Source organism: Acinonyx jubatus, chromosome A3 (genome assembly GCF_027475565.1).
Source record: "Acinonyx jubatus isolate Ajub_Pintada_27869175 chromosome A3, VMU_Ajub_asm_v1.0, whole genome shotgun sequence".
In the NCBI taxonomy this organism is placed as follows: Eukaryota; Metazoa; Chordata; class Mammalia; order Carnivora; family Felidae; genus Acinonyx; species Acinonyx jubatus.
This window is the reverse complement of record NC_069388.1, coordinates 38,172,047-38,191,114: the sequence shown is the minus strand read 5'-3', so window position 1 is coordinate 38,191,114 and position 19,068 is coordinate 38,172,047. Positions and strand designations below refer to the sequence as shown.

The 19,068-nt window shown below is 38.9% G+C and overlaps 1 protein-coding gene across 12 annotated transcripts in view; it reads left to right on the top strand.

The window, feature by feature from the left end:
• The window catches only part of TASP1 (taspase 1), a 294,418-nt gene that overhangs the window by 185,356 nt on the left and 89,994 nt on the right, over nucleotides 1-19,068 (top strand). For 10 of the 12 annotated variants that reach the window (XR_008289218.1, XR_003423891.2, XM_053200260.1 and 7 more), the window contains one exon: nucleotides 12,100-12,210. Coding sequence is in view for 8 of the 12 variants with exons in the window: in XM_053200260.1 (XP_053056235.1) it covers nucleotides 12,100-12,210 (111 nt within the window). In the remaining 4 variants the exon portion in view is untranslated. Of the gene's footprint in view, nucleotides 1-12,099; nucleotides 12,211-19,068 lie in introns of those variants that run through there. The other 2 variants (XM_027069558.2, XM_053200265.1) reach the window with 2 other exon arrangements.

Here is a 19,068-nt window from a genome sequence, read left to right as displayed (position 1 = left end):
CCAAAACTGGCACAGTGGCTTCATGGTACACCAGAGGCCTAGACTCTCTGTTTGGTAATCTCTCATGGCTCATTCTTCTTGGCCACAAGATAGCTGTTCCACCTCTAGGTACTACATCAGAGACAAACGGAAGCAGCTAATAAGATGCATCTGCTAGGTTATGATCTCACAGTTCATGAGTTCAAGCTCTGAGTCGGGCTCTGTACTGACAGCTCAGAACCTGGAGCCCGTTTCAGATTCTGTGTCTCCCTCTCTCTCTGCCCCTCCCCTGCTTGTGCTGTCTCTCTCTCTCTCTCTCTCTCTCGCTCTCTCTCTCTCTCTCTCTCTCAAAAATAAATAAACATTGAAAAAAGTTTTAAAAACAAAGATGCATCTGCTAGAAACTCTGCCATTTCACCTGCTAGCTGCAAAGCAGTTTGGGAAGCTGGACACATTTCTGCCCCAAACAAAACTAGAGGTTTGTCTGTAAGGAAGAAAGGGAGAATGGATGATGGGTAGACAAAAAGTTGCATATAACAGAAATATGAAGGCACAGATAATTACAGATGGCTTGTAAGCCTACAGATATTTAACTTTATTCATAATTAAATAAATATGAATCAAGATACCAATGAGATACCATTTTTCATGTATCAGATTAATGATAATGAGTTTGGTACCCAGTTTTGGTAAGTTTATGGGGAAAAGGACACTGTCAAACACTTTCTTATGGGTGTAAGTCTTTTTAAAAGGCAGTTTGGGATCTGTAGCAAATAATTTAATGAGTATGCTGATTGACTCATCAACTCTACATTTACAAATATATCCTATATATATATTTATACATGTATGAGTGGTAAATGTATACACATGTTCACTGTAGCATTACTTGTAATAGGAAAAAAAATAAAGCCAGAAACAACCTAAATGCCTATCCCAGGGAACTAGTTAAAGAAGTGATGGTATATATGTCCAAGAGTGTATTTGTTGTTAAAAAGAATAGGCTAAGTTTGCGTGAGCTGATATGGAAGGATCTCTAAGTCATATTATTGAATTTAAAAGACCAGATACAGGGGCGCCTGGGTGGCTCAGTAGGTTGAGCATTCCACTCTTGATTTCAGCTCAGGTCATGATCCCAGGGTCATGATATTGAGCCCCCCCATCGGGCTCCATGATGAGCATGGAACCTGCTTGAGATTCTCTCTCTCTCTCTTGCTTTCTACTCCCTGTCTCTCTTGTACTCTCTCTCTCTCTCTTTCTCTCAAATAAAAAAATAAAAACTAAATAAATAAAAATAAATAGAATGCCGGATACAGAGCAGTTTACATACCATAACCCACTGAGTGAAAACTTGAAAATGGATGTGTGTTAAGTATGGATGATTTCAGAAAGGATGTACATGGAGCTCTTGATGGCACTCACCTCTGTGGAATGGGACTGCAGTAAGACAGATACTTCCATTGTATATTATGTTGTTTTATTACATGTTCTGCATGTGTGGGATTCTTAGTATGTTTTTAGGAGTATAGTAATGAATTAAAACTATGCCTTTAGTCGGGATAGTCAAGAGAGTTAACAACCAGTAGGGATACCAGCATTAATAATCAGCTGAATACTGGCCCTTGCTTATCTTGATTTAAAATGAGAACTACCATTCCTGGTTGTTAGGCATGATTATATATGGGAATATATTTATTTACTGTGCTGGAAACGTTGTTGCTTCAGGGCCCCAATACCTAGATTGCTATTCTTTGTTGGATTTTTCTCCTCAAATGTCACCATCAGAACAACTGTCCCTGACCATGCTGATTAAAATGCTCTCTCCCTTTTAACCCACCTTAGCACTGTATCTCCCTTATGTTGCTTGATTTTCTTTTCTAGCATTGATAATACTTATGTATTGTCTGTCATATCATACGTGCCTCGGTATGTCCATTTGGGCTGCTAGAACAACATGGGTAGATTTTATAAGCTAGATTGGGTAGCTTATAAACAACAGACACTGATTTCTCACAGTTCTGGAGGCTGGAAGTCCAAGCTCAGAGTGCTAGTATGGTCAAGTGAGGGCCTTCTTATGGACTGCAGACTTCTCACTATAACCTAACATGGCAGATATGGTAAGGGAGCTTTCTTGGGCCTCTTTTATAAGGGCACTAATCACTTCCCAAAGGCCCTATCTTCTAGCACCATCACACTGGGCATTTTCAACATATGAATTTGAAAGGGATACAAACATTCAGACCATAGCACTTGTGGACACATTTTGCCTTAATCACTGCATACTCAAGGGCCCAAGCAGTGCTTGACAGAGTTGATTCTTAAATGTTTTAAAGTGAATGTTTATGAAATATGAAGTATTTGTTGAATGAATGTTATATCTCTCAAATTCATGGCTTCTAGTCTAGTATTAATAAGTAAGTGTGAGTCCACACCACCATACCCTATCCCCACTGAAGACAGCTTGCTCGGTCAGGACCCCTTATCTTCTGCCATTATCACAATTTTGGCCTCTTCTGCCTTGTGACATTCCTGGAGATGGAAGTTCTGGCAACTGTAACTGTGGGGGAAATGTGTTCCCTGCACAGCCAGCAGCTTGGGGTGACCTGGTAGAGTTGAGAGGGAGAGAATCTTCTTCTTACTTGTTAAAATTAATATGGAATATGCCAGGACCAGGGCTGGAAAAACGGCCCATTTGGTTTCCCCTCCAGTGACTCTTCAGTTGTCTGTAGGCCACTCTCACTTGTTTTCTCTGTCAAGGATTCATGTTTCTCATCCATTCATTGTTGCATAAGGGTGAATTGGTGGAATCCTGGATACCTCCACTAGCAGGTAGAATACTGGGCTGGAATTTCAGGAAAAGAAAATACCTACTGATCCTTCTTAAATTGTTTTATGATTTTTTATGAAGTATAATTTGACGTAACATATTAATTTTGAGTGTACAATGTAACGATTATATATACTGCAAAGCGATGAGTACATTAAGTTTAGTTAACATATGTCACCATACATAGTTACAATTTTTTTTTCTTTTAAGACCTACTCTTAGCAACTTTCAAATATACAGTACAATATTATTAGCTTTAGTCACCATGTTGTACATTACATTCCCATGACTTATTAATTTTATTACTATAAGTATGATTTTTTAAACAAGTCAGCTGAATTGTTCTCTTCAGAACAGAGACTTTGTGTCAAACTTTATATATATATATATATATATATACATATATATGTATATATATACATATATATATACATATATATATATACATATATATGTATATATATACATATATATATATATATATATCTTGTCATTTTTGTAGCAGTATTAGGTGAATATATTCTGTGGATTGGTTAAACCAAAAAGCAGAAGCTTTAATGGACTCAGTTTGGTTTCTTACTTGTAATCTTTGTGGCAGAATCAGTAAATTTATCCACAGACTGTCTCTCTGATATGTTTAGGTTCTGATTATAGTTTGGAATTTTCTGTTCTGACACAAAAGTTAACTTTTTCTATCTTTCAAATTATGGTAGATAAGGGATTTCAAAAGGGCCAATGACCACACTTAACTCTTCTCTTTACAGTTAAATTGGAGTCTTGAAAAGTATGTTTATCACCAGAAAACCACACATAATGAGGACACCCATGAGCTGTGGTAGAGATGGGTTCTTGAGAATAGGTATAGTCCTCAGTGTTTGCAGTGAGAGGATCTGGGTCAGTGGTTAGTATCCTGATCCCCACTTCCTCTTCATGTTTCTGAAAGCCTGTCATTTACCTCTCTGTGCATCAGCTTCTTTCTTTTTTGATTGCGTTTTCTCATGTCAGATGAATGTAGTAATACTCCTTATAGTAGGATTTTTGTAGAAGCAGGAAATGATAGAATACAGTTAATATACATCTAATGGGATGATGGTGGTGGTCTCAGACTTCTTTTCAAGGGCTGCACATAGTGGCACTTCATTAATGGAGCTAGTGCTTCTGAACACGGTTGTTGGCTCCTCTCATTATGTTATGTGGTCTTCATGTCATTCTGCTTACTCTTCACATCCAGAAAAGATAAGTTAACTAACTCAAGTGCATCTTTAGGAAAAAAAGATTCTTCTTCCAAGAAATATAAACTGTTACCCTGCTTCTGTTTTTAAAGAATATTTGTAATAATCTCTCTAATTCTAATTGCAGGTATGTGTTTCCAGTAGGGTACATTCATTATTCCTCTGCCCTCCGTTTTCTTGCTCATCTGACCTTCAAACCATCCTTGTGTCTCTCTGTATATTTCCTTTTCTCAATAGATGTGTAATTCCTCCAAGAGAAAATGGCGTTCAAATGATTTGGCATGTAGATGTTAAAAATAAGAAAGCAATGTGTAGAAATGTATTTGAAAGACAGACGTTCTTTGTTAAATGTAATGGGAAGGTGAAACACTAGCAACTGCCTTCTGGCTATAGAATCACTCTCTCAATAAGTTCTCACATGTTGAAGAGGAAGCATTGTATCAGGTTTTGCAAAAGAAGCTTTAATCTTTTGTCTTGTTGGCATCAGATAGTGGCTGATTGCTGCTGTGGGTAGACATGAATCTCTAAAACTGAAAATACTCCCGCCTATTACCACTGGTAGAAGATCTCAGAGATTGTTACTCTAGTCTCCCAATATTTCCGATGAACGAAGAAAGCAAGGTAAAGTGGGTTGTCTGAGTTCAAGTAGAGCATACCAAATCTGGGATCCTGATTTCCTGGTTCTGTAGCCCATTTGAGTTTTCTGGACATTTTTGGATTTGTCTGTCCATCCATGAGTCCACTCCACTGGCCTCTTGGTCACAGTTGATTGTTCTAGGCTTCACTGACTAAAGCTAGGCCAATCAGGTTATTTCATTTTCCTAAATCCAGTTGATGGCCCCTGAGAATATTAAAACTGAAAAAGAGGGCACCTGGGTGGCTCAGCCAGTTAGGCATCTTGATTCTTGATTTTGGCTCAGGTCATGATTTCATGGTCCATGAGGTTGAGCCCCCCCATCGGGCTTAGTGCAGAATGTGGAGCCTGCTTAGGATTCTTTCTCTCTCCCCCTCTCTCTGTTCCCCTCCCCAACTTGTGCACACATATGCTGTCTCTAAAAATAAATAAACTTTAAAAAAAAATTAAAAACTGAAAATGAGAAATAGTTTCTGGTGGTGCAAGTTGTCAGGAATACAGTTCTGGAACTATCAATGGGCATTGCTATCCATAGAGAGCTATTTCCAGCTGTTACTGAAACCTGTCACATCCCTACCATTGGATTTTATGAGCCACCAAATTCTCCTTTGTACTGAAGATCATTCTGATTAAGATTTGATACTAGCAATCCAAATAATATGGGTTAATATTCACATTGACTTCTGTAATACTTATAGTGATTTTCCTTTCAAATTCTTCATCCTTAAAGATCATGGCACAAATTTAGTATGTAGGTGTCTCGTTTACAGTATGGATTTATGATTTGAATGAATATTCAGATTATACACATTTGATCACAACAACTATTTCTCTTACTATCTGTAATTATAAGTTCATTGCATAACAGTTTTAGACTTGGGTATTTAAGGAATCTGTTTGGGATATTTTGCTAGGGTGAATGAAGCTTAATTTTTATTATTTCATTATTAATTTTCTTTAGATATTTTATGCAGCTTCTTGCACATGTATTAATAGAGCTTTGGATTGTCTTAGTTCATTATTTTTTTCCCTATTTGGGTATGAAAAGCACAGTGCCCAACATGTTACTCCATGTTAATGTTTCTTTTTTTTTACTGGGAAGAATAAGGAATAGTGTTTCCTTATATTCAGAGACTGTTTAACATTTAGGAAAATCGATACCCTATCACAACCACTGAATGTCAGTTGAACACTGTTTCTGGCTATTGTGGAAGGTTAGCCAAGTAGTTACAGTAATAGATCTTGTTCAACATGACAATTTTTGAGAACCAGCAAAATGCTGAAGTGTCTTCCCACCATCAGTATTACTACCACCAGATGTTTAAATAACACTTCAGAGGTTACAGAGCTTATATATATAATTCAATCCTTACAACAGCCAGAAAGGTGTCTTTTAATATCTATAGTTTATAATTTAAGAAACTGAACCATAGTTGCTACCCTGAGACTCAAAACAAGGCCTTCTGTCTGAGTCAGCATTTTTTTAACATCACAGTGATAATGTGAAATCTGAGTACTTTTCATGAAAAATTTGAAATCTTCAAATATACTTTAATCATTGTTTCATCAAATTATTGAATGAATGCATACTGAGAATGAGGAGCCCTGATGTAGCTTCCATGGCGCCCTGGGGGCCCACTCTCCTTTCATTGCATTAACATCCTGTCTTGCCATCCTCAATGTCACACTTCAGTGGTGTAAGCAGGAGTGTGTGGGGGTGTGTGTGTGTGGGGGGGGGGAGGTATGTTGAGGAGGTTGGGGATAGGAGAAGGCAGTGAATAAGTGGAAGAATTTCATTAGTCACCAAAGGTGCTTTAAAGGTGAATCAGATATCCTCACCCCAGAGAACTGTGTCTATATATGAAACGCACTGGAAGGATAAATTCCAGTTCATGGGGAGATAGGGATCCAGGAAGAATAGTTCACAGGGGGAGGTCTTGGGGAAGTGGGATACAGGGAAGAGAGGAAGGCTTGCCTAGCTAAGGCATTTGTATACTATTCTGTGGGCACTTGGGGTCTATTGAAAGTGTTTGAATGGTTTAATGATATAATCATAGCTAGGCTGCTTATTTCTTTTTAAACTTTGATGTCTCTGTTTCCATGTCCCCATATTTAGTCTGTGGACAGCCCGTCTGGTTTAACTTGCAGAATATATCCCAGAGCCAGCTTCTACTGACAGTCTCTGTTGCTATCAGGCTCACCTAAGCCACTGTCATCTGTCAGTTGGGCTGCCATTGCAGCTTCTTTAGTGACTTGCTGCTTCCATGCTTGCCCTGCCAATCCATTCCATACTACAAAGTAGCCTTTTGCAAGTGCAAACAAAAACTATCATTGTCCTGGTTAAAGATTTCATCATCTTTTCATCACACTTGAAGTAAAATTCAGACTCCTTGCTGTACCCACAAGGCCTTCTGTAACCCTATGTGACCTGGCCTTGCCTCCCTCTGAATTCCTGCCTCCCTCTGAATTCATGTTCTGCACTCTCTTCCCTCTCCCTCAGTCAGCTCTTACCACCCTAGTCCCTTTGTATTTCCTGAACATCCAGGTCCCTTCTCACCTTAGGGTCTCTGCATTTGCTTGTTCATCTGCCTGGAATGTTCTTTCCCAGGTCTTCACATGGTTATTAGCTCCTTACCAAAAGACGCCTTTCCTGACCCTTGATGTAAAATAGCCCCTGCTTGAGTCACACCTTTTGTCATTTACCAGGATTCATTTTCTCCACAGCGCCTATCACTAATTGGATGAATTTCTTTATTGACTTGTAAGCTTACTTGTCTCCTAACCTGTTCAACTAAATTTAAGCAAGGACTTCATTTTTTCCATTGTTACATCCCAGTGCCTTGAAAAGTCCTGGCATATAGTACATATTTATTGAATCAATTAATTTAGGGATTTGAATGACTGGAGTAGGGAGCCTACTGCAGTGTTTTCAGTACAGTGAGGGTACATTGAGGGTTTGTCAGTGGGAATGAAGGGGCGGAGCTCAGTACACATGGAATCATAGGGAACTGTTGGGATTTGACTTGGTTTCATGTTTTGAGTCATTGAAGAGGGAAAAGGTAGAGAGTTTTGAGCTTGGATGAGCTATTAGAAACGTAGGAGAAGCTCCTGGATTTGGTGGGGAAGAGAACTGTTCTAGAGGTGTCAAGAGTTTAGGGGCGCCTGGGTGGCGCAGTCGGTTAAACTTCTGACTTCAGCCAGGTCACGATCTCGCGGTCCGTGAGTTCGAGCCCCGTGTCAGGCTCTGGGTTGATGGGTCAGAGACTGGAGCCTGTTTCCGATTCTGTGTCTCCCTCTCTCTCTGCCCCTCCCCCGTTCATGCTCTGTCTCTCTCTGTCCCAAAAATAAATAAACGTTGAAAAAAAAAAAAAAAAAGAGTTTGGATGCTGATGGGGTGGAAGTTTTTAGCAGCAGTTGGAATGTGACTTTATCCAGAGTTTCCCATTCCCTAAGAGGTATTGCTGCCAAGCAGTCGAGGACCATGGGCTCAGAGACATGAGGGAAAGCCACATTCTCTGTTCAATTGTGGCATGGCTGTGACAAGTCATTGAACCTCTCTGAACCTTAGGTTCTTCATCTATAACATGATAAAAATACCTCATGGCATAGTGGTTTTGGGGAGGAAAAATTTTACTCTATGTTTCAAAAGTTTCTTTCAGCTGGTCTAAGATTAAACTGACATGAAATCAATTTACAGGAGAAAATTTAATTTTATACATTGAGAAACCCCTTATACATGAGAGATTCAAAGACAGAAAGGTAAAATGAGGTATTTATGCCATGCTGAGCTAAGGAATGGTATAGGGGCCAAAAGCTTCAAAGGGGAGGGGGGCAATAAGAAGAACAAATGTTTGGTAGTTAGATATTTGCTATGCCATACAAATGAGTTACTCAGATAAAATTTACCCCTGGTGATAACTCTAATTCTGAGAAAGACCCCCAATTTAGATTCTAGGTAAAGGAGGGTCTCAATTGCCTTCAGCTCAAAATAGCCTACATGCCAAAATGACACATTTTGGGAAGATTTGCTCTGAACCCTCTCAGTGGTTCTGAAAATTAAACTATAGAACATGAAAGCATGGAACCAAGCCCTGATGCAGAGTAGTTTCTCAATGACTGTGAATTTCCTGTCTCCTTCCCCCTTCTTTAAGAGGCTAAGGATTAAAAAATTTACTCCAGTTCCACAGTTTAAATTTGTGTTGTTTTTCTTTGCAAGGCAAAACAAATAAGTGGTTTAAAAAGGCAAACAATACCCCCAGACTTAAAATGAAAATGAATGGTTCCCTGTTCCAACTCCAATTCCCTGCCCCCCAGTTTCCTCTCCCCTCAGGCTACTACTTCTTTTAACTCTTGTAGCTATTTCTTTTAGAACTTAAATCTGTAATTCAAAATAACACACTTGTACTACTATTCCTTCAGTTTTCAATTTTAGATATTATTTAGATATCAAGATATCTTCATATTCATACGAGGGAAGGCAAAGATTTAATTCCCTTATATTTCCAAGCCCAAACCTACACATACTACATCCATCACTCCTCTCAATGTATTATGTACCCCCGCCTTTTTTTTTTTTTTTTAGCTCATCAGTATTGTGAGTTTATATTTTTGACTCTAGCTATTGACATCTGAACTATGTAGTGTACTGTGATTCTGTTTCCTTTCTTATACAAATTCTTATTTTTTTCTGCATTAATATTTGCCTCATTATTTTTTAGGTTTCTTTTTGTTTGCTTTTTGATACTGATCACTGGTTGATTGTCAAATTTCCCTCAAAATCTGAAACATTTCCTCCCAATAATTTCAAACTCAACGTGTATTCTATAAGTTTGATTTATTTTCCCCTTGGAAATCTCTTTCCAGCCTTCTCTGGCTTTCTGCTCCAATTTGGACTGTTGACTCTCTAAGCCTGCTGCCTCGCTGTGTGTCATCTAGAAATCTTTTTGTATTCTCTTGTTTTGGATCCCCTATTTACAGATCTTGTTTTCTTTCTCATTATGTACCTTATTACTTCATTTTGCCAAGGCACATTCATCCTACAGCTTTCTGAGAAAGTATGTGGGAGGTGAATTCTTTGAGACTTTGTAGAGCTTTATTCTGTTTTCATACTTGATTGACATTTTCGCCTAGTATAGAATTCTAGGTTGGAAATAATTTTCCTTCAGCATGTTGAAGATGGTGCCTTCCTTCTAACCTTGTAGTTTCCATTGTTATGTTGAGAAATCTGGTGCCATTATGATCCCCTTGCTTTCTGTGTGTGTGTGTGTGTGTGTGTGTGTGTGTGTGTGTGTGTGTGCATGTGTTTTCACATGGAAGTTTTTGGACTTTATTTCTTCAATATTTTGATATGTCACAGTGATATATATCTGTGGCACTTTTATTTTTTTTTTTTTTCATGAGTTGTGCTGGCAGGTTGATGAGCCTTTTCAAACACTCACCTTTCAATTCCTGGAAATGTTTTTGAATTACTTCTTTGAAGTGTTATTTCTTCTATCCTCTCTTTTTGAAACTCCTATTATTCAGATATTGGACCTTCTGGCTTGTTCTGATTTTTTTTCCTCCCATTTTCCATCTCTTTTACTTTTCTTTTGCTCAATGCATTGGCATACATTTTCTCTGTTTTCTTTTTTGTTTTGGTCTCTGCCTTTTCTAGAGGTCACACTGAAGCAACTAGTGAACCTAGGTTGTCTATACTATTGAGCAGTTATATACCAAGAAGCTGAACTGAAAACCTTCTGAATGAGCCACATTTGTCATCTGGAAGCCCTTAACATAAGGCAGCTTTTGTTTAGGGTCTCTCAAGTAGTTCTTTATCCTCGAGATGGTTGTATGGCTGGAAGGGAATTATCCAGTCACGTGCTTGGAGTGTATCAGTTTGACTTCTTGTATCCTGGGAGCCTGTGGGTAAAGGAGCTAGTTATTTCACTGTTTAGCATAAAGACTTCCACTTCGACATCCTGTGTTCATTGTGGACACTCCCTCCTGCCTTGTGCTGAGTCTGATGACCCCACGACTCAAGTCCCTCTGGTTTATCCTCTCTAGAGAGTAAATATCCTGGCATCTCCTACGTTAGGAAGAAGTAACTTCTTGTCTAGGCAGGAATCTGGGGCTGATCTATCAGGGGTTGGCAAGCTATTTCTGTTAAGGGCCAGAAAGTAAAGATTTTAGACTTTTGGGGCTACATCATGGTCTCTATCACATATTCTTCTGCTTCTCATTCTTTTTAAAAAAATAATCCTTTAAGGCATAAAATAAACATTCTTAGCTTGTGGACAGTACAAAAACAAGTTGCAGACCAGACAAGTCATAGCTTACTGATGCCTGGTGTAGAGGGTCCTTTTGGACACTCTGAATCAACCATCTTCATTTCAGCCCCACCTTGCATCCCTGTCTTCAGAGGAACTTGAAGTTTCTAATTTCTGATTCTTTGTGGGTTTTATGACAAAACTGGGTGATTTCTTATAGGTGCTTCCCCGCCCCCCCCCCCCCCCCCAGTTTTAACCATGTTCCCCATTAAAGCTTAGGTTTCAGCTTCTGCAGGTCCACTAGGTGAGCAAGTAATGTCTATCTTCTTTTCATTTTCTAAAACATAAGTTTTTTTCTTCTTTGCCTTTCTCTCTGTCCTTATTGGGTCATGCTTTTGGAAGGAGTGGAGATAAATATATGTGTTTAATCTACTAAGTTTAACCAGAAGCTTCCCCCCAAATCCAATTTGGTTGATTTTTATTTTTTACTACTTTCTTTGATAGCTCTTGGGTTAATTTTGCATTTGTTTTCCACGTGCTTACTTGCTATGCCAGATGTTCGAAGAAGATGTCCTTGGGGAGGAAAAATAAGGGGTTTTAAAATGTAGTGTTCTTGAAATGCTCACAATGGTTCAGTGTGTGAGATCCCAAAGAGGCCCGGTTGTTTCTAACCACCAGACTCTCATAATAGAAATACAGTTTCACCCTTATTTGTGTAAACCATCAGGATCATTTTTAAATGTTTGTAGTAAAGTTTGTGGCTTATTGTTTAAAATTGAATTTAAGGTAGTAAATCAAAGCTTTTGGTGGCATGCCTCTGACAGCAGGGAGAGCCTGGTAAGTGATCCCTAAAAGCTGATCAAAGAGACTTGCTGAGCATTTTTTCCTGTATTTGTGTTTTGGTCCTTTAATCTGGTAGTGTTTCCAATTCCCTTATGAATACTGTAATGCACACTCCACCCCCACTCAAGTCTTCTTGGCGACATCTGGGATTGTCTTTGCCAAATGGCCCCCGTTTGGGCATAAGCCTGCCTTTGCCATCAAGCCTATACAAGGTTTGAACAATGGTGATTGTCAGAAAATGGGCATTCACACCACATTTTTGTTCTTGTAATCAAGTGAAAATTGAAAATGAAAAAAGCAAAATTCACTGAAAAATGACCATTTGCCGTTTCTGCCTAGGTTCACCTTTCCTGGCCAGCGAAGATGGCGTGCTTGGAGGAGTCATTGTTCTCCGAACTTGCAGATGTTCTGCAGAGTCTGACTCCTCCCAAGATAAGCAGACACTTCTAGGTAAGCTGGACATACACCTTATGGCATGTCTTTCTTTTTCAATTTTTCAAGACACAGATTTTTTCCTTAAGTTATGGGAAGGCCGGAATGCTCCCTTGGTGTCTAAACATGTCTATCCTACTAATCTTTTAGCATAGGTAAACATGTAAAAGATGAATATTCATTTTAAGTTTATGCTTACAGCATATTTCAAACGGGCTTAGAACCTAGGACCTTCACTAAAGCCCAATATTAAGAACATTGGACCATGTATTTGTTCCCTGCCTTATTCCACAAAGCATTTGAGATGACCCATAACAACATACACAGTAACAAACATAGAAGAATCTTCTTCCTCTTCCCCTCCCAAAAAGGAATCAGAACCATGTGAATAGCTACTGGCCTAGGAGTCTGTTCTGGCTCCATTGCTTATTAGCTATGATGCCTTTGTATATGGGTCTTACTGTTCTGTGCCACTTCCTCTTCTGTAAAATAAGGACATCTGCCCTGCCCTCCTTGTAAAATTGTGGTGAAGAAGGGTCAAATGAGTGTTTTGCAGATTTGCAGATGTCCATCCAGATGTGTGGTTTTGCGTCTAGCCAAGTGTAGTAGTGGGGTTAAAAAGCAGCCAGTCTTCCATTTGCCAAGGCACAAAACTGTGGGGCTGCCTCTGCCCACAGGGGTGCCTTTTTCATTCATTCATACAGAGGGGACGTTTTTTAAAACTCCATAAAGGTGCCACAGAAGTTAGGAGGGGGTCTTATATGTTTTTTTTTTTAATTGACTTTTTAATTACCTATATATACATTCCAAAAAGTACACAAGTTATAATTGCAACTACTTGATGAATTATTATAAACCGAACCCACCCATACAACCAGCACACAGATATAGTAGAACTTTACCACAACTCCGAAATCTCCCTGGCAATCACCTCCATTCTTTGCCTCTCCAGAGTTAGCCACTATGCCGATTTGAAAACCATGATTAGCTTTGCTTGGGTTTATATTTTATATAAATGGAATCATGGAATATGTACTATATGTATCTGATGTGTTCAGTCAGCATTAAGCCTGTTATATATCCATGTTACATGTGGCAGTAGTTTGTTCATTTTCATTACTGTATGGTATTCCATTATACAGACATACTACTGTGCATTTATCTGTTCTTTCCTAAGTATTTTTTTAATATAAGTGTTATAGATCATCCACAGGAACTGTGGTAGTTAAACCCTTTGTATAAATTTTCTTACAGAAAGTGTGGGTGCTGCCTGATCTATATTGTATGGTTGTTGTGAATTGATATAGTACAAGTTGAGTCTGTAAATTAGAAAATCAAGCATTTCATATGACTTTAAGAAAAGTATTTTTTTCTATAGGAGCCCAAAGAGCTTTCGTAAAATTTCTCCCCTAATTACTCAAAGAGAAAAACAAAAATGGACTTTGGTCTCTGACTACTAACCTCATCGTTTTGTTTTGTTTTGTTTTGTCTTGTTCTGTTTTGTTTTGTTTTCGGTATTCCCTTTCTCTTTCCATGCACTATATTTGGTACCCAGGTTGCTCCCAGGAAATGTATTTTTAAATAGCTGTCTTTTGTTAAAACAAGTCAAATTAGTCAATTGCTTCTTTGGTATCTTTAATCATTGGTGAATCTTTTGAATAAATCTTCCATAGTTAGATAGAAGGGAGTTTGCTTTTAAAATATGTAAGAGGGAGGGACACCTGGGTAGCTTAGTTGCTTAAACATCCAACTCTTGGTTTCATTTCAGGTCATGATCTCACAGTTCATGAGTTCGAGCCCTGCATCGGGCTCCGCGCTGACACAGTGGGGAGCCTGCTTGGGATTCTTTCTCTCTCTCTCTCTTTCAAAGTAAATTAAAAAAAAAAATGTACATATGTACATATATATATATGATGTACATGGGCCTTCCATAAAAACTCAGAACAACCCGGCTCAGTTGGTTAAGCGTCCGACTTTGGCTCAGGTCATGATCTCATAGTTCAAGGGTTCAAGCCCTGCATTGGGCCGTGTATTGACAGCCCAGAGCCTGGAGCCTGCTTCGGAGTCTATGTCTCCCTCACTCTCTGCCCCTTCCCCGTTTGCACTCTGTCTCTCTCTCTGTCTCTCTCTTTCTCAAAAATAATAAGCATTTAAAAAAAAAAAACTGAGAATAACCCTTAGTACTGGGGACCAAGGGACTAGTTATTAAAACTGTTTCATAGACTATTCCTAGGATGGACTATCAGTTCTTTACTGAGCCTACATTCTTGCCCTTTAGAGTTAATCCTGAAAATTGTAAGGTTGTCCTTTCATTTTTGGTGGTAGAGTATAGAAAAGCATATATATAGAAAAGTCATAGAATTCCAGCTCATTTTAAATAGTTTTTATCACCAATGTAGTAATTTGTAAACTGATTCCTACTCTCTGTCTCAAGAAGAATGAGATGCAAAGTGTGAATTTCTAAAATAAATGAAATCTTACCATTTGTTAAAAATAACTAGAGTGATTGATGTTTATAAAGTTTACCTAAAATCTGGTGAACATAGGTTAGTATAAACTTATAGATTATACCAAATCCATGGATTTTTACATTTGTTTGCTTCAAAAGAGTCATGTATGTTCAGTACAGGTAAGAAAGCAAATCTAGTATAGAAATATAGGAAAGGAGATGTGAAAGTCACCTTGGCCACCCCAGTCCCAGAGTCACCAGTCTCTGGTTCTGGATATTCTTTTTTTTTTTTTTTTTAATGTTTATTTATTTTTGAGAGAGAGAGAGACAGAGTGCGAGTGGGGGAGGGTGGAGAGAGAGGGAGACACAGAATCCAAAGCAGGTTCCAGGCTCCAAGCTGTCAGCACAGAGCCCAATGCAGGGCTCAAACCCACAGACCTTGAGATCATGACCTGAGCTGAAGTCAGACACTTAACTGACTGAGACACCCAGGTGCCCCATGGTTCTGGTTATTCTTGTAGGAAACACCTTCACTCTATAGGATATGCTCATATTTCTATTTCTTGGTTAGTCAGTAGTGTGTGACTTCTTTTTAGGAAAAAAAAAAAATGTAGTTCATACCACTTTCCACTTCCCTTTCCTCCTGGCTTTTGATAGATTTCTACTCTAACTTGAAATCATAAGTTTTAATTTTATTGCAACTGTAACATTGTTTCTTGATTTATTTCTTGATTCCTCAACTTTATACAATTTCTGTCAACCATATCTCACCCCCCCTTTGACTATGTAAGTTCAGGAAAGTTCTTGTGCTCTTCTTTTCTCCTCCTTCCCCACTCCAACTCTCACCTCAATCTCTAGCAATAATGTCATAGTTATTACCATCCATATTCTGTCCTATATCTAACTTGTCTTCTACACTTTGATTGGAGGTTCTGAACAGCGACAATTAGTAACCAGTATAGACAGTATCAAGATTTTATAAATATTATTCACTGCAGATCCCAGTAGTGGAAGATTGGATCCATAAGAAGTATCTGTCATAAACCTCTGCCTGTAAAGGGAGAATATTTAAAATATCAAGGTCAAGTGAATTCTTCCATGCTATACCCCATCAGTTGCTCCAAAGCAGGCCACGATTTAATTTGCCTCATCTTTGGACCATAACTTCTCATTTATTTCCTTATAGAATTCTCATGAGACTATAACTTTATAAACTTATGCTTCCTAATACTTAGTAATATCTAGTAACCAGGAGAGCTCAGAAGTCTTTCTTTTCTACAATCCAAATAAAATAATTCCCCAAATTAAAAAAAACTTGATTGCTGTATATTGTTCATTTTTTATCTGAAGAATAGTATAAGCAAAATAGTCTCTAACTTAAGCTTTTTCTGTGCCCACTCTCTTTTCTGAAAATCGTAAATAGTGTTTCTATTACACCACAAGAGCAGTTTCAATCAAACGCTATTGTCATTTGGTGGAGTTTCCAGAAATCCATTACTGAACCTTTCCTTTTGACAAATACATCAGTTACAAGAGCCCCAGTGGGCCACTTCAGGGGGTGGGATGACTCAAATACAGGGCACTTTCCAGGTTTATCCTCTGTTTACTGGTTTATTAATAGAATTGGCTAATCTCAGGTATGAAGGAATGTTAAAAATCCTCTTGTGTGACCTTGTTACATATGCTTTGTCCATAAACTGTTTGCAAGAAGTGGAGCTTAATTCCTCTCCCTTGGGACTCTTCTTCTAAGGCTTAAGAATATGGCAGTGTGATAGAGTGTGACTTCTGAGGCTAGATCAAAAAAGGCATTGTGGGGGTGCCTGGGTGGCTCAGTCTGTTAAGCATCCTACTTTGGCTCAGGTCATGATCTCACTGTTTCCTAGTTCAAGCCTCACATCCGTGCTGACAGCTCAGAGCCTGGAGCCTGTTTCAGATTCTGTGTGTGTGTTTTTCCCTCTCTCTCTCTCTCTCTGTCTCTCTCTCTGCTTCTCCCTTGCTCATATCTGTCTCTCTCTCTCAAAAATAAACATTAAAAAAATTTTTTTAAAGGCATTGTGACATCCTCCTTGCCTTCTCTATTGGATCACTCACTCTCAGAAGGACCAACTGTCATGTTGTATGAACACTCAGGCAGCACTAGAGAAGGGTCCATGTGGCAAAAAACTGAGACCTCCTTCCAGTAACCAGCAAGGCATTGGGACTTCTTGCCAATAGCCTCAGCTCTGAGTGAACTTTCAGTTACCTGCATGAGGGAGAATATGAATCTCTGAGCAAGAATCACCCAACAAAGCCACTCCTGAATTCCTCACCCACAGAAACTGAGATAATAAATGTTTGTTGTTTTAAACCACTACATTTTGGTGTAATTTATGCCAACACAGATAACTAACAAACCTTTTAAACCCTCTCACTGCCAAAGGGGCCTCTAGTTTGTCTAAATAGTTATAACAAATCAAGGTGCTCTGTTGCATCTTTAGGCAGCTCAGTCTATAATATTGCATCAGTGGATCCTGGTTTTCTTCTTTGACATCCTCTGGGACAAATGAAATCAGTGCCTTCCCAAGCTTGCAGTCCCTAGTCACTCTTTTCCAGACTGTCTCCTTACCCACCCCACCTCTATTCGTCTCCCATCTCCATATTGTCACCAGACTTTGCTCTCGATAATACATCTGTAGCTGGCCCAGAGAACCTAACTGTGGGCTCAGAAATGGGCAGTCAGGAGAGAAGCAGGTTGCCCTGAAGAAAGGGCAAAAATGAGAACTAGACCTAATTGTGGCTTAGAGAGACTAATCCTAGGATCAGGGGAATAGTGGTCAAAAGAAGAGCCACAAAAGTATATGTAATTAGTTTACTCTATGTCTAAGCTAAATGTTTAATAACTTTCTCTGTGTGTTAAAATAAAGACAAAACCTGTATCTGTTACTATCACTCACTCCCTACTTTTCAGTTCTTCCCTGAGAACACATACATACTCCTGCCTCTGCTGGTCATTTCCCCTAGAAGACAGACAAGAACTACTGAACTTGATGGGAAAGTCCTCCTCTGATCTAACCCCAGAACATGCTTTCATTGTTGTTTCCAATTAGTCCTTCCCTTTACACATCCTCAATGCCCCAAGTTCTTGCCACTCCAGATTGGTTGGTCTTCTTCCAAAGGGTCCTGTTTTTCCCCAGTAACTTTCATGTGCTTTTACCTGTGCTTGGGATGCCTTGGGCCAATTACATTCCTTCTTTTAAGACCCAGGACAGATGTGAATATTCTTGGAATCCTTTGGAAACCCTTTCCCCAGGTGATTTGTTCCTTCCTGGGGTGTGTGTGTGTGTGTGTGTGTGTGTGTGTGTGTGTGTGCACGTGCATTTTTTTTTTTTTTTTGCAACATGCATTTGGCATCCCTTGCAACACTTGCCATGACACATCCTAGACATGTGTTAAAGTGTCTGTCCCTCCCTCTAGGCTCACACCTCTTAAGCTTTTTTCTGAGCCCAAATATTTGACAGGAATAGATCACAGATTTTTGAGTGCCAGTGACTCACATGGAGGATCCAGGGGTTTAAAATACCTTTCCAAGCATTAGAAGCTTCAGCTGCCTCTGAGAATCACACCACCAGATTGTGAATCATTTGAGGGCAATGACTGTGTCCTATCCAACCTTATACCCACCCACCATAGTAGCCTCTAATTATTAGGTGAACGAGTTAAGTGCCAAGTGGAATTTCTCTATTGATTCTTTAACAGAAATGTTAAAAGAAATTGACACTCTTCCAGAAAAATGAAATGTCATATAAGGTATCTTCACATGCTCTAAAAACAAACAAACAAACAAACAAACAATATGGCTTGGAAATGTTGGATAATGATGAGTGTTTGGGAACAAGTTTTGGAGACAGTTTAAATGGATCGCAGGAGACAGCCTCTGCAAACAGCCTTGCAAAATGACAATTTGGATGTGAATGTGTTTGCAACACCCATCTCTCCACCTCCCACCTCCCAGATCATGAGATGCTGGCAAATCTCAGCCTACAAATCACTGTTTTAACGTAAAGCAAATGCTTGTCCCTGGAGTGAAACAACTGAAAAGAATTAATTTTCTCTCTGCTTTTAGAGAGAAAAAAACCAATAACAACAATATATATTTTACCTGCTAAAGTACAATTACATGTGCTTTCCAGACCTGTACAAAAGTGCTTTATTGAGGCTGCTGTATATAGTATGGTTAATAATTGTGTAAACAAAGTCATCTCAAACCTCCCAGTGGAAAGAAATGAGTCCTTTTCTGTTTTAAACTTGTGATTTGATACAAGTAATTAGAGTCTATGCAAATATATGGCATAAACAGCCATCTCACTATATGAGTGCATTTCTTTCCTTGTAGCTTGCCTTTACTGTGTTGGTGGGAGCCTCACAGACCTTGTGAAGTTCAAGGGTCC